This window comes from Saccopteryx leptura, chromosome 9 (genome assembly GCF_036850995.1).
Source record: "Saccopteryx leptura isolate mSacLep1 chromosome 9, mSacLep1_pri_phased_curated, whole genome shotgun sequence".
NCBI lineage: Eukaryota > Metazoa > Chordata > Mammalia > Chiroptera > Emballonuridae > Saccopteryx > Saccopteryx leptura.
In genome coordinates, this window is record NC_089511.1 from 4,859,791 (window position 1) to 4,876,150 (window position 16,360).

Below are 16,360 nucleotides of genomic sequence, written 5' to 3' on the forward strand. Positions count from 1 at the left end.
GGTATCGCTTCTTTGGAACTTTCTGAGATTTCTTTTTTCCTGAGTGTTTCCATCTGCAGTTGGTCAAATGATGGTGTGAAACGCACAGGTACAGAGGGCCAGCGGCATATGCATGAGTGTGTGCACCCAAGCGCACACTTGTTTATGCATGCATGCGCTGCATGTTGGTGCATGTGTGAGGTATGGAGGAACAGACGGATGAGTGCCTATGTGCACAGAGCGAGTGTGCGTGTTCCGGGCAGTGAGTGGATGTGAGTCTGTGTGTGTTGCATGTATGCAGGCGTACAGGTGTGACTGAGTGCGTAGGAGTGTGTGGGCACAGGTGCTCATGTCTGTGAGCAAGCACGTGTGTGTTGTGCGTGCAGGTGCAGGCACGCACAGTGGCTTCTCAGTTGACACGTCACTGTTGGAGGGCACTCTCAGGCCTGTGCCCTTGGTCAGCCATTCGCTCCCACGCTGACCCTGGTGGCCTCTCACTAACGATGTGTCGCCATAACAACCCCGTTAGGGCTCCTGGCACCTCCTCCTCTATGCCATTCCACAAGGACACATTCCTTCTCCGCTGAGGCCTGGGCACCGTGAACTGGCAATGACAGAGTGGGCCCTAGACTCAGACTCACCCAACCCAAGTTCAAATCCCTCCTCCGGCCCCCGGTGCAATCCCAGCTGTGAAACCCTGCGCCCGTCGCTCAACCTCTCTGAGCACAGCTGCTCACCTGGGAGAGGGGAACAACGCTTCCTCCCACCTGCGGCTCAGGAGCGGTAAATGACAGCGGGCACGTCAGGGGCACAGCCCCGCCTGGCACCGGCTAACGTGCACGAGACGGTCATTTTCTTTTTTATTGTTATTGCGGTTGCTAGTGATAATAGCTAGTTGTTGAGGATACAACGGTGAGCAAAGCGGGCGCTGCCCTTCCTGCACGAGCCTGCGGGGTTTGCAGAGCATCCAGTCCTGAGAACTAGAGGAGCACCAGCAAAAACGTCTCTTATTCACTGGACTCAGTAGCAGTGTGCTGTGCTAACTACTACCAAGCATGGCCCGCAGCTATCAGTTAACGCGATCAACCACAACAAAGGAGAAAGGATGAGCAGTGTGAGCAGACTAAGGGCACCCGCTCGCCAGGTTCAGCCTAATACACGTCGGTGTGTGTGCGTGCGTGTGTGCGTGCATGTGTGCGCACGTGTTGGTGGGCGTGTGCGCACGTGTGCGCGCACCCCCAGACCTGTCCCGCACGCAAGGATGTTAAGATAATGTCACCTGAGATGACAACAGCCTAACTAAGCCCTCTAGGCTGCCACAGACTGACCCTACCCAGCCCAGGAGCTGGGCCCTGCAGAGCGCCCGCCCAGGAAGCCAGCACCAGCAGGCAATATGATAGGGCTGACCTTGGCCATTTCCTCCTGGGCACAGTCTGTGCGTTAAGCCCCTTGGAAGGAGCCTGATCATATGACAGCCTCGGAGCCTTTGCCTTTCTGAGCAGACACTGCCCACCAACCCCACCCTGGCCTTTCCCACTTGGGAAATGAGCCCCGCCCCACCAAGCAGGGTCAGCCTGAGTGAGGGTGGGCCCCTGAGGACTCAGTCCACACCCACCGTGTGAGAAGGTGAAGATGAGAGTGCCCCGCCCACGGCGGCAATGCCCGGAGACCGCCCGTCACGACAGAGGAAGCGGGGGGGATGGAAGAGAGGGGGCCCCTCTGACCCTCCTCTGTCTCTGCACAGCTCCCTCAGTCAATGGTGAGAATAAAAACACAGGGCACCAGGTGCCACCCCGGGAGGCTCAGACTCTCCCACGGGGATTCCCTCCTAGAGTCCTCACAGTGGACCCGGGAAAGCAGGATGAGTCTACCTATCTCAGAGAAGGAAGCACAGAGAGGTTAGGTAAGTCACACAAAGTCACACAGCTAGAAAGTATCTCACCCTCAAATACTAATTCTTGCCCTGCGCAAAGTGAACAAAGAGCTGGCCCCAGACTGCTGAGGGCAAATACCGACAAAGAGGCAGAGGTGAAGCTCCCCACGTTGGCAAACACGTGCCAGGCACCTGCCAGGTACCAAGCGAGGGCCAAGCTCTGGAAGAAGCACAGAAAATCCTACACTGTCACTGCCTGAAGGAGCAAGCAGAGCAACAGGGGATCTGGGCCCGTAGAGAAGGAAGGTCGTAGCCAAGCAGAGGGCAGGGAGAACCAGGATCAGGGCAAGTCCTGAGGCTCAGGGGCACAAAGAAAGCACAATAATATGGCAGGACTATCATGGAACACTTCCTGGAGGAGGTGTCAATTAGTCTGAGCTTGTAAGGATGAACTCCACAGGCAGAGGTGCGAGACAGATGAAGGCCAATGGGAGCAGGCAAGAGGGCTTAACGCATCCAACCCTTTCCATCCTCGCTGCTCAGGGCTCAGCGTGGACCAGCAGCACCAGCACCATCTGGAGCTGCTTAGAAATGCAGAGTCTCAGGTCCCACCCAGACCTGCGAAGTCAGAATTCTCACTTTAACAAGATCCCCAGAGTTGCACGAACATCTAGGCTGGAGCAGACCTGGTATAAACCCACCTGGACAACACAGGTAGATCTCCCCAAAGTCACATCACACCCACACCCACATGCATGCCCGACTGTGGCCCTGCTCTACAGACAGGCTTCAAGTCACCAAAGAACTGCTGACTTCACCAGCCCCCAGTGGGGTCCTCAGGCCTGAGGGAGGGGCCGACACCACGGGGACTCTGTCCTGTCCTCAGGGGACACTCAAGCTTGGAGAACGGAGGGCCAGCCTTCCCCCTTCACTGTCACCCGTGGAAAGCCTAACTGCCCCAGGACAGAAGGGGGATCAGCGGGACACCGGGCTTTGGGGTGCAGCGGGACACCGGGCTTTGGGGATCAGCGGGACACCGGGCTTTGGGGTGCAGCGGGACACCGGGCTTTGGGGTGCACGGACCTGAGTCCGAAGGCTGGGAGCAGGCAACCACCTCTGAAGAGCAAGGGCACTGTGATGGCAGAGCGGCTGCTGGGCACTGGCTGCGGGCACGAGACAAGCGACCCCGTGTCCCCGAGGACTCTGAGGAAGCCCCACGTCCTCGCACAGAGGCGAACAGCAGCAGGCCGGCCCTGCTCCGCAGACGTGAAGCCACCGGCCTGGCCAGAGAGGAGGGAAAAGGAGTCGGAAGACAGACACGGCCCACGCTGCCTCGCACACGCCCTGGGCACCAGCACCCCGTGCGCATGTGGGCATGGCAGACGTGACACAGAGGAAGTGACATGAGTATGGCCCAGCAGGGCCCTGGGCTGGTCCAGAGCCAGAGGAAAGGGTAGACAGTAAACGCCACATCCCCCTCAGAAAACCGGTCCAAGTCAGCCCCAGGGGCCCAAGATGCTCACAGAGAGGTGCAAAGGCCCCGGGACCCCCAGGGGAACGAGTCAGGACTGCGGCACCTGGGTGCACACGCGCGCGCGCGCACACACACACACACGCACACACGTACGCACACAGACCCCCATGTGCACACAGGGCACAGATGCCCTACCTCGTGGACTGCTCACCATGGTAACAGAGTGGCCCCCTCCTGGCTCCAGTCACCCCCTGAAGGTTTCTGAGGCCTCCCGTGCTGGGAGAGGCCGCTCTAACAAAGGCGCAGCCCCTGGCCGGCCTGGCCGGGGGTCCGCCGTGCCGACCGGCTGGCGCATGCCTGCCACGCTCCCCCGGTGAGCTCGGGGCCACCGCGTCCTCCTACCCAGCCTGCCTGGCTCCACTTAGCTCAATTCCCCACAGATGCCCCAGCAGAGCTAATGAGAAACTCCCCAGCTGGCCCCGTATAAAAACGCATTTCATAAGTCTTTAAAATGCTGGGGAAATCTACGTCTATTTAGGACTTTTCTGCTCCTTTAAAATGTCCCCTGGTCCTCGTGGAGGAAAATGACTGGGCTGGGGGCTCAAGCACAAGAGGTGGACAGCACAGCTGGGCCAGCCAGAGCCCCGAGCACCTGGGCAGCTTCTGGCGCTGGCCGCAGTGTCGTGGTGTCACAGGGACAGGGGCCGAGACAGCCTCGCTGATGGGGCAGGCAGACGCTTGCTCAGGAGAGAAGTGAAGTGAGGAACCCGGGGTGGGGGGAGGAGGGCAGAAAGGGGACGGGGACAGTCTCCCCCCTCGATTTCACGACTGAAAGAAAAACTCCAAAGGAGGCCCTGGCTGGTTGGCTCAGCAGTAGAACACTGGCCCTGCGTGTGGAAGTTCCAGGTTCGATTCCCGGCCAGGGCACACAGGAGAAGCGCCCATCTGCTTCTCCACCCCTCCCCCTCTCCTTCCTCTCTGTCTCTCTCTTCCCCTCCCGCAGCCAGGGCTCCATTGGAGCAAAGTTGGCCTGGGCACTGAGGATGGCTCTGTGGCCTCTGCCTCAGGCACTAGAATGGCTCTGGTCGCAACAGAGCGACGCCCCAGATGGGCAGAGCATCGCCCCCTGGTGGGCATGCCGGGTGGATCCCGGTCGGGCGCATGCAGGAGTCTGTCTGCCTGCCTCCCTGCTTCTCATTTCAGGAAAATACAAACAAAAAAAAGAAAAAGAAAAACTCCAAAGGAGAGGAAGACCACCACACCCAGAGATGGCCATCACCACATCATCCATCGCTGGAGCCCGAAACTAAACGCGGCCCAAGTGTGGGACCCGAGGGAGGTTAGGAAAGGAACGCCGCCCGCCTGGCGACATGGCAGCTACGGAGACAGCCAGCTGGGCGGGCGCAGGGCTCACCTGAAGGCCGGGCTTAACGGGGGCTACAGGGAGCCCCCCCCAGCATTGCCCCAGACTTCATGCAGGTAAAAGGTTTGTTCACACCCATGTGGGGCTGGACAAGGGGCCGGGAGAAAGGTGACCGGCAGGGGTGCCAGAGAACAAGGCTGCTGTGGAGTTTCTGGGAAGTGGCTGAAACAATAAACAGGTGCCCTGAGGACACATGGGCGGTGGGGGGCGGCCCCGGGAGGCCCAGGAGTGCAGGCTGGACAGCTCAGGCTGGACAGCTCAGGCTGGACAGCTCGTCGGAGGGGCCAGGCTCCATCTGCGGCACTCCCCGACCCCGGGGGCCGCGGGGCTGAGGGGGGTGTGCCTCTGTCAGGAATGGGCCACTGACCGCCCTCCGTCTCCCGACTCCTCACCCAGAACCAGGCTCCCGGCACCTGCCTCGAGCCCCCAGAACCCCTGGTACCCAGATGCTGCTCCAATCTCCCACCAACCTGTGGTCCTGACGCCAGCCTCCCCCTGCACACGGCACGCACACCTGACACCCAGCGATGGCAGGGGCCTGGGGGGGCAGGGGGGGGGGCCCGGCAGGAGTCCCTGCAGAGCGCCCGGTCCACATGGTTTACCAGGCCTGGCCTTTGAAGGCGGGAAACGAGGGCAGGGCCTTCAAAACATGTACCCTCCCTCCCTCCGAGATACAGACCAGGCCGCCTGGCCCAGGAGGGTCCTGGGCACGGAGCTGACCGCTCGCCCGGCCTGTGGTCCCCTCTGACACACAGAGCCTGGACCAACGTTCCCACGGGCAGGACTGCCACTTCCAGCTCACGTGCTGCCCCCCCCACCCGGGCTGCCCGGCCCCCACCCCGGGAATCTCTGCCCCTTCCTGGCCGGGCGACCTCGCGGCGGGTCACAAGCTTCTCCGTGCCTCAGCGTCTGCGTGTGAAACGCCGAGAAGGAGGCCCGGCTCCTGGGAGCAGCTCATCAACGGGGAGCGCCGGCCCCACGAACCAGGACAACGAGGCCGGTCACGTGGCAGAAAGGACGAACGCCCCGATCACACCCGGGCGGTCCCAGGCTGCTGGGCCATCACAGACAACTGACTGTCTCGGGTGCTTCTCTCCAACCACAGGCGCGTCGGTCACCACGCCGGAAGGAAACCTGGCTCACCTGCCCGGGCACTGGAAATAAGCACTTGCTAACAAACTCACTGCTTCGCATCTCCCGACCCTCCTCCTGCTGCATCCCGGGCTCGGGCCAGAGCATCCATGTTGGAAGGAAGCCCAACCTGTCCTGAAATTGAGCCTGGAGAAGGGGGAGGGGCGGAGACTGTGAGCAGACAGCTCCCTGCTCAGTGTGGCCGGGCTGGTTCCCTGAGACCCCCACACATGTCGCTGGGCCCACGGTCATGCTGGTGCCAGCCACCGAGTGACCTCGTCCCAGAGGTTTTGAGGAAAGAAAGAGAAGCATCAAAGGGAAGAGGGGCCTCCGTGCTGGGCTCGGGGGCGGAGCGGGGCGACTAGCCAGTGGCCCCTCGGGAAAGCCACACTGAGCAAACTCCTAACTGGAGGCTGGAACCAGCTGACAGAAGAACTTTGGCCTGAATACCATTTTTCAGAACAACATACCACTTCACATAGGAAGGCTGGAACCAGAACTAGGAAGGGAAGGAAGGAAGGGAAGGAGAGCGCCCAGTGTCGGCGGGGCGGGGAGAAACGGGCACACTCGGACTTGCCCGGGGCACTGAAGAAGGGTGCACGCCCACCGGAGAAACAGCCTGCCGGCTCCTCCAAAAGTGAAACCCAGAATTACCACACAACCCGGCAGTTCCACTCCTGGGTCTGTGCCTCCCAGAGCTGGAAACGAGCCCAAACAAGATCATGCACACGGAAGTCCACAGCAGCACAGTTCCCAGTAGCCAAAAGGAGGCAACAGCCCCACGTGCCCATCAACAGAGGAATGGATAAACAAGGCGTGGCAGAGCCAAGCAGTGGAATACTGTTCAGCCGTAAAGAGGGAGGCCCAATACAAGCGACGGCATGGATACACCTTTACAATGTTGCAGGTTGAACGACAGGAGCGAGGCACCAGAGTATATACATGGATACACCTTTACAATGTTGCAGGTTGAACGGCAGAAGCAAGGCACCAGAGTATATACATGGATACACCTTTACAATGTTGCAGGTTGAACGGCAGGAGCGAGGCAACAGAGTATACATGGATACACCTTTACGATGTTGCAGGTTAAACGACAGGAGCTAGGCACCAGAGTATACAATCTATGACTCCACGTATAAGAAACGTAGAGCAGGCAAAGTTACAGACAGAAAACAGATTGGCAGTCACTTGGGGCTGGGGGTGACGAACAAATGGGGAATGACACGCAAGAGGAACAGGACTTATTTTCGAGGTCATGAAAATGCCCTGGGTGGACCAGGGCAGCTGTAGAATGTATCTCTGAATGAGCTAAAATCCACTTAGTTATACAGAGTCAATGGACAAATTTCTATGTTATGTACATTACATTTCAATAAAGCCGTCTTAAAAAGATATGCATTGTGTGTGTGTGTTTTTAATCTAATGATTTTGTAGGAAAATTCAGCTTTCTGGGTTCTCTTTTTTTGTGTGACAGAGACAGCGAGACAGAGAGGAACAGATAAGGACAGACAGGCAGGAAGGGACAGAGATGAGAAGCATCAACTTTTTGTTGTGACACCTTAGTTGTTCCTTGACTATTTTCTCATGTGCCTTGACTGGGGGGGGGGGGGGGCTACAGCAGACCGAGTAACCCCTTACTCAAGCCAGCAACCTTGGGCTCAGGCTGGTGAACTTTGCTCAGACCAGATGAGCCCGCGCTCAAGCCGGTGACCTCGGGGTCTTGAACCTGGGTCCTCCACGTCCCAGTCCGACACTCTATCCACTGCGCCACTGCCCGATCCAGCTTCTGGGTTTTCTTTTAAAAATGCAGGGAATGTGGTCATTCTGGGCTCAGGCGCCCTGGCACAGTCGGCTGGCTCTGAGGGACAGGTGCCCTTGTGACAGGATCTGTGTGGCAGTTCACAGCAGCCTGTGTCAGCCTACCCACTCATGTCAGCCTACCCACTCACCTGTGCCCCCTGGCCCGCCTGGGATAGCCTTTGACCTTGGGACCTCTGTGGGACCTTCACAGACAACTTCCATAATTGCTCCCTTATAAATACTCTCCTCCACCCCACCCCCCACCCCACCCCCGACCCGTAATGGACAAGAAGCAGCCGAGTCCACTGGAAAGTGCTTTCCAACCCTGCACCGACTAGGCACCCCCACACCCGGGCGCTGAGTGAAGTGCTCCTTCCCGGGCCCTGCTACCAGCCGCCCCAGACTGGACAGCCGGGAGGCAAGAGTGGGCCGGGCGCCCTCCTCCATGGACGCCCTGGCCAGGCCGAAGACTAATGCTGTGAGCCGGTCATTCTGCTCCCTGCCCCCCACCCCGCCAGGCCAGGCCAGGCCCTCCATCACCTCCAGGCCACCAACTTAAGGACACAGACAGAGCAGGCCAGGTTGATCCTGGGGGCGGTGGCCACAGAGTTCACACAGGCTGGGGAGCCCAGAGCACACCCGGAGCACCGTGCGTCTTTACTGGGCTTCTCCATCACACTCCCAGAGCCGGGGAGCGGGGGGGGGGGCACAGAGCACACCCGGAGCACCGTGCTTCTTTACTGGGCTTCTCCGTCACACTCCCAGAGCCGGGGCAAAGCGGGGGGCAGGGGGGGCACAGAGCACACCCAGAGCACCGTGCTTCCTTACTGGGCTTCTCCGTCACACTCCCAGAGCCGGGGGGCGGGGGGGGGGGCACAGAGCACACCCGGAGCACCGTGCTTCTTTACTGCGCTTCTCCGTCACACTCCCAGAGCCGGGGCAAAGCGGGGGGCAGGGGGGGGCACAGCGGGGGGCGGGGGGGGCACAGAGCACACCCAGAGCACCGTGCTTCTTTACTGGGCTTCTCCGTCACACTCCCAGAGCCGGGGCAAAGCGGGGGGCAGGGGGGGGCACAGAGCACACCTGGAGCACCGTGCTTCTTTACTGGGCTTCCCCGTCACACTCCCAGAGCCGGGGCAAAGTGGGGAGCACAGAGCACACCCGGAGCACCGTGCTTCTTTACTGGGCTTCTCCGTCACACTCCCAGAGCCGGGGGGCGGGGGGGGGGCACAGAGCACACCTGGAGCACCGTGCTTCTTTACTGGGCTTCTCCGTCACACTCCCAGAGCCGGGGGGCGGGGGGGGGGGCACAGAGCACACCTGGAGCACCGTGCTTCTTTACTGGGCTTCTCCGTCACACTCCCAGAGCTGGGGCAAAGTAGGGGGCGGGGGGAGGGGCACAGCAAAAAGCCTGCATCTGGCTCGGCCAGGCCCCCACACTGCCTGCCCTCTGCACTCCTCCTGCTAAAGAGCTGCAGGCTCACCCTGCTCGACTCATCCCTGCATCTTTTGGTCTGAGGAGCCAAAGATGACCCTCCATGGTCACCTCGGGTCCTGTGCCACCGGGGAGCTTCCCGAAGCCCCCACAGTGCCACGGGCTCCAGGCCTCGGCTCAGCTGTCCACTTCAAGTGCCAGCGCGGCAGCGGTTAAACCCGACTCTGGCTGCAGGAGGACTTGGGGTCGAGTCCCTGCTCCACAGCTCGCTGGCTGCTGACCCGGGGTCTGCTCCTATATTGCTCCAAGCCTCCCTGCCGCCCTCTCCCGCCAAACGCGGCTGGCAGTTCCCAGCAGCTGCGCCAAGCGTGGCCCGGGGAGGCTCTGTTCCCCCATAATCTCCCTTGGCACCCGCCCTCACACGCTGACGCGGCCAAGTGACATTTCTCTCAGCTTAATGAAAAGCGTTATACCAAAGCAGCTTCGGCCAGGCCTTTGGCCCTGTCCTCCAACCAGATGGCCGCCCCCCGGAACCATCCCAGGGATAGAGTCTGGAGGTGCCGCTCAGAGCAGCACCCAGTTCCTGGCAAAGGGCTGCTGCTCAGCGTCTGCCCCGCGCCTGGCACGCACCAAGAAAGTGCTCAGTAAATGCGACGCCCCCCCCCTCCATGCCCAGGACCGCCTCCCAAACTGACGTCGCCCTGCCACCCAGGACTCGAGCCCTCTCACAAGCTCCCTGCTCGGGGAATACAAGCTCCTTTAACAGCCCAAGCCCAACAAAATTGGAAAGGACAACTTATCACATGCACAGCCTGTAAAAATCATCAGAATGGGCCAAAAGAAACAGCAATCCGTGGCCGGGCTGTGGAGGAGCCAGTGCCCGGAGGCTTGGCCCTCCCTTTCCCCGTCTCCCAAAGCCGACTGGCACCGTGGAGCCCCCGAGGGCTGGTCAGACGCATAGGAGCCGTGCGTCTCCTCCCACAAGGGCGTGCAGGGCATGCTCAGATCCCGGCAGGGAACGGGCAAGCCCCATGAGCTCTGCCCCTCCGAGCGCCCCAGAGGCCCGAAGGCTGCCGTTCCACTATGAATCAGGGCCTCCACAGCCCCCCTGGTACCCCTCCTGCCTGCTGCAGACCAGACACCCCTCACTGCCTTGGGGACGCAGCCCGGGCACTGAGGCACACTGCACGGGGCTCTCCACCCCCCACAAGCAATGCCAACGCCCTCCATCACCCCACCGCTGCCCTCGCCACCTCCAGCATCACTCGGAATGCAGGGAGGACCAGGACTTTGCACAGGTACCAGCAGGCCGGGCACTTTCCTGGCTCAGTGGTCTGGAGCACTGCGAGGCTCCTCTTCAGGGTCATGCGCCCCCACGTCGGTCAGGATGCCCAGATGACACATGGAGACAACCATCTCACTCTAACCACAGAGCGCATCTCCCCGCGTAGAAGGAGACAGGACAGGGGCTACACACCCCCCTCCCCCTTCCCTCCCAGTGCGGACTCCGAAGTTTGTCCTAACGCTGGACTCTCCCCCCCCCCCCGAGAATTTGATCATCCCCTCATTCAGCTTCAGACAAGACCCGTCCCGTGACGAGAGCCCCTGTCACCAAAGGCCAGGCACCTGCAGATACTATAGTGCCCACCCAAGCCTGAGTCAGCCAGGACCCTCGAGCTCCCTCAGCAGAGTCTAGATCCTGTGGGACAGAGCACCTAACTGGGAGTCCAGGGACCTGGGTTCGAGTGCTGTACAATGCACACCGGCACTTCCCAAATTTCAGCCACTTGTGAACTTCCTTCTTGGTTTCTTACAAATCTAGGCAGTATGTGCTGTTACTCAAAACTCTGCCAATTTCCTCACTTATATGATTTTAGCATCATCTTAAGTCACAAATGACCATAAAATCATAAATTCGTGTAACCACTCAAGAGTTAAACGTCCAATAAAGTGGGAGGTATCACACTTTCTAATATCAAGTTATACTACAAGGTCATCGTACTCAAAACAGCCTGGTACTGACATAAGAACAGGCATATAGTTCAATGGAACAGAACAGAGAACCCAGAAATAAACCCACAGCTTTATGGACAACTGATATTTGACAAAGTAGGTAAGAGCACACAGTAGAGGAAAGACAGCCTCTTTAACAAATGGTTTTGGGAAAATTGGACAGATACCTGCAAAAAAAATAAAACTAGACCACCAACTCACACCATTCACAAAAATAAACTCAAAATGAATAAAAAGACTGAAATGTAAGCTGTGAAACCATAAGCATCCTAGAGGAAAACATAGGCAGTAAGCTCTCCGACATCTCTCGCAGCAATATATTTGCCTATTTATCTCCATGTGCAAGGGAAATAAAGGACACGATAAACAAATGAGACTATATCAAACTAAAAAGCTTTTGCACAGCTAAAGACAATATGAACAAAATAAAAAGGCAAACCACACAATGGGAGAACATATTCGACAATACGTCTGATAAGGGGTTAATAACCAAAATTTATAAAGAACTTGTAAAACTCAACACCAGGAAGATAAACAATCCAATCAAAAAATGGGCAAAAGAAATGAATAGACACTTCTCCAAAGAGGACATCAGATGGCCAATAGGCATATGAAAAAATGCTCAACATCACTAATCATTAGAGAAACGCAAATTAAAACCACAATGAGATATCACCTCACACCAGTCAGACTGGCGCTCATCAACAAAACAACACAGAGTAAGTGCTGGCAAGGATGTGGAGAAAAGGGAACCCTCCTGCACTGCTGGTGGGAATGCAGACTGGTGCAGCCACTGTGGAAAACAGTATGGAGATTCCTCAAAAAGTTAAAAATCAAACTGCCTTTTTACCCAGCCATCTCACTTTTAGGAATATGTCCCCAAGAACACCACATCAATGAGTCAAAAGGAAAAATGCACCCCCATGTTTATGACAGCATTATTTACAATAGCCAAGATCTGGAAACAGCCCAAGTGTCTGTCAGTGGACGAGTGGATTAAAAAGCAGTGGTACATATACACAATGGAATACTATGGGGCCATGAAAAAGAAGGAAATATTATTTTTTGCAACAACATGGATGAACCTAGAAACTATTATGTTAAGTGAAATAAGCCAGGCAGAGAAAGAAAATTATCATATGACCTCCCTCATCTGAGGAATCCGATGAACAATATGAACTGAGGAGTGGAATAGAGACAGAGGCAGGATCGAAGAAACCAGAGGGAAAGCAGACAGAGGGAAAGGGGAGGACAGGCTGATAGGATGGGACGAGAGCAGAAGAGCAAATCCTGGAGGGAAGGGGGGAGGGCGGTACGAGGAGGGGGGCGGGGGGGGGGTGTACTGGGGAACACGGGGGAGGGGAAACACTAGAATCTATGGAAACACAATAAATTTAAAAAAAAAAAAAGAGTTAAACGTCCATATGCCTGATGCCAAACACCACATCTGTGGAACATCTGTCAGCCAGAGAAAAATCTCCTGCCTCAGTTTCCACATCTGAAGGAGGCAAAGCCTGAACTAAAGGACTCCCTCGTAGGTCTCCTCGGGCACAAGGTCCCACAGGACTGGACTAGCCCCAGCTCCTCCACAGGGCCAGAACCAGCTGCTCAGGACCCTGGGGACAGGGGACAGGCAGGAGAGACTGTCACCTGCCGACAGCGAGCCAGGGCCCTGTTCCCAGGAGAGCTGTCACTCAGGAGCTTCAGAGGGCCCTTAGCCGGCTCCAAATCACAGGCCTTCACAGTTAGGAAAACCTCTTTCATCTACTACTTTTTATAGCTTGGAAAACTGAGGCACAGAGGAGTTCAGGCAAGGGCAGAACTGAGCTGAAAATCCTCTCCTCTGACTGCTACGTCACCCCATCACCCCGCAACGACCCCGCACCCCACCAGTCAACAACCCCGCTCCCTCCATCTCCTCCCACCTGGAGGCGTGGGCTCAGGTCTGCCAGCCGGAGAGCACAAAGCCGCCCCTTCCAGGAAGGGGCATAAAGGAATTCTGATTTCACTTGGCAGTTTAAGCATCCTCGTAAAGTGGCTTCTATACAATTAGACCAGACTGAGTGTGCAACAATGTCCACTGCAGGGAGCTCCCCAGCCATGCAGTGGGGTACCGGGGCCCATCTAAACATGTCCATGAGAAGAAAACATGGCCCCTGGAGAATCGGGGCGAATTAGTCTCTGTACCTAACAGATTTTATTGACCAAATGCAACTGATATAAAAATCGTGTTGCACGGGATAGTCTAGGCCCGAGACAGGAATACAACACAAGGAGTATGATTTCCACAACCAGCTGGGTGGCTCTCCGAGTTCCCAAGCCAGTCCCCCGGGGCTCCCAGCAAACCCCGCCCCTGTCCTGGGGCACTTACCTGATGCTGTCACAGAGGAATCCCAGGCCAGCGAGAAGTCCGAGGCCTCCCCCTCTTCAACTGAAAGAGAGAACAAAGATGGCCCTGTGAGGTCTGAAGCTGCACAGACAGGTCATTGGGGTAGGGCTAAGACAGGAAGGAAGATCATTGGCGGCGGGGGGGTGGGTGGGTCCCCTATAACAACCATGGTCAGCGTGGGTCCCCTATAACACCCGTGGTCAGCGGGGAAGGAGTAAACCCTACAAAGAGGCCTGTACTGGCTTCACAGAGGTCAAATAATCAGAAGACAACATGAATAGCAAGTGAGTGCTGGAGCCGTCCGCCTTCCCGATTCCTGTGCCCCTGGCAGACATCGTCAATCGCCGCCCTGTCTCACACCCAGTGCGGCTCCAGACTCTTTCTCTGCACAGTGCTACAGGCCACTCCTGTCCAGAGTCAGAGTCTCGGCTCCAGACGAGTCCCTTTGGCCCTGGCCGGAACAGGGAGAGAGCGAAGGCTCAGACGTCTCCCTGACCCTGCTGGCATCCTCCTCCCACCAAGAGTCCTAACTTCCTACCACCGCTCGGATGCAAAGCCTTACCCCATTATTCCAAGAAACAATTACAAGCTCTCTTTCAGAGACTGGAAAAACATGGGGTGCTATTCCCCACACTGAGACCAGACCCCACCAGACCCCACCCTCAGGACAGGTTGAGGACAACTCTCTCAAGGTCAGCAGGCCACTCGCGAGCCGACGGCATCTGAAAGCCACGTGCCTCTCCGCTCCACCCCGGGGCTCACAGAACAAGGCTGGACAGGGACTGGGTGCCCCCAACACCCCTCACCCCAGCATGGGAGGCCAGGCAGGTGGGGGACGGAGAACACAGGAGAAACTCTATACGGCACAATAAGGCTCTTGTCCTGGAATTAATCCCAGTTGGGGCATGTAATAATATTAAAGCTGGATTGTGGACTTCGTAAAATGGAACTTTGTTTAAGCCAAAAAAATGTGCGTACATCGTGCTTTCCAGATTTGCAGGCGTGCTCTGAAGCCGCACCCGGGAGGAGCCACCACGCGCCCAGCAGAGTGGCAGGGGACAGGGTCTGGACTGAGAGCCAGGTGGGCGCTGCGCGCTTCTCAGGCACTGCCGCACTGGGTCCCCGGCAACAGGCCCTCGGGGAGGACAGGGGACAAGCCCAAGGTCTAACAGCTAGAAAGCCCACACAGCCTCTGGGCTGAAACCCAGGAGCATCGCATTCGAGGGCTGCTCCTGAAAACACCCTACAGCAGGTCTTTGAGCAAGGGCACCTCGTTATAACCTGTATGAGAAGCCACCGGAACTTAATTCTGAGGCACAGAGGATGCTGTCCCAATCCCTGGCAGCACAGGATGGGGACACAACCACCCCGACCGGCCCCATGGAAGGCAGTGTGCTGGCCAACCATGAGGAGCAAGCTTGATGGTTGGGGCAGACACCGGGTTCAAATCCCGATTCTGCCTCCAATTAGCTGTATGACTTTGAGCAAATCCTTGAGCCTCTAGGCTTTAGTTTTCCCATTTCAGAAATGGGGTTAACAGTACCTGGGCCACAGCATTGTTGGGAGGATCCGATGAGGTGATTGGGGGTCACCTGCAGGAGCAAGTGGCCCAAGCGCTCATGGGTGGGAGGTGGGGGCACAGGGATGGAACAGCTCTCAGAATTAACCAGTCCTGCTCTGTCTGCTCGCAGCCCTGTTGTCACCTACCCCCATCCACTTCCCACCCCAGCCTCGCAGAAGGGGCTGTCCTTCAGCCCTCAGAAGCGGCAAGCCAGGACACCCACGCCCACAAGCAAGAGAACGAGGAATGCTAAGGAAGACTCCTCTCTCCGCCAAGTTTGCAGCCTGAGGGCAGAAACTTAGGAATTAAGACAATGCGATGCGGAGAGGACAAGCTGGGCTAAGAGCAAGCGAAGCTGTCATCCTACTTAGCGGATTGCAGCTGGGGTGGGCTGCAAAGGTGCAGCTCCGTAAACATGAGTAAGACTTTCATATTTTTTTCCTTAAGTGAGAACTGGGGAGACAGAGAGACAGACTCTTTTTACATGTGCCCCAACTGGGGGTCCACCCAGCAAGCCCCCTACCCAGTGATGCTCTGCCCATCTGGGGCCATTGCTCCACTGCTCAGCAAATGAACTATTTTTAGTGCCTGAGGCGAGGCCATGGAGCCACTCTCAGCACCCAGGGCCAACTTCCTCCAACCGAGCCATGGCTGCAGAAGGGGAAGAGAGTGAGAGAAGGGGGAGGGGTAGAGAAGCAGTTGTCCACTTCTGTGTGCCCTGATTGGGAATCGAACCCTGGACATCCACACACCAGGCTAATGCTCTACCACTGAAACAATCGGCCAGGGCCAAGTAAGACCTTCTTGCTTCAGACACAACTGATATTATTCACTAAGCCCATTCCAACCAGACAGCCTCCGAAACACGAGTGGACAATGCTTCAAGCAATCAGAAACAAGTGACGGTTTTAACAGCCCTCACTGCCACACCTGAAAATCGTTTCCTTCACATTTCATCCCTTACTGGCATAGACATACAGTCACTTCTGATAAGAGGTGGCTGACAATGTGTAAGGTTGTTCTGCCGCCATTTTGTTGGACCCCTTCAACAAGGTCCACGTGGATCTCTAGACCTCACCAATCATGGGCACCAGGTCATGACCCTAGATCTCTCTGTGTCCTTAGTGTCACCCCAGCATCAACACAAACAGCTCCCACACTCAATTCTCTCTGCTTGAGAGAGGTGCGACGGTCTCTCCCGTCATTGAACTGGAGGATATCCCCAAGATGGCAAGTCCTCCCCTCCCTAAGATCTGGCTTCAGCCATCCCGGAAAGATG

General features: G+C 57.2%; 1 protein-coding gene across 2 annotated transcripts in view; it reads right to left on the bottom strand.

Moving 5' to 3' along the window:
• Positions 1-16,360, bottom strand: part of ZNF423 (zinc finger protein 423) — a 315,642-nt gene that overhangs the window by 243,993 nt on the left and 55,289 nt on the right. For both annotated transcript variants that reach the window (XM_066349996.1, XM_066349998.1), the window contains one exon: positions 13,503-13,562. In XM_066349996.1, the coding sequence (XP_066206093.1) occupies positions 13,503-13,562 (60 nt within the window). The remainder of the gene's footprint in view (positions 1-13,502; positions 13,563-16,360) is intronic.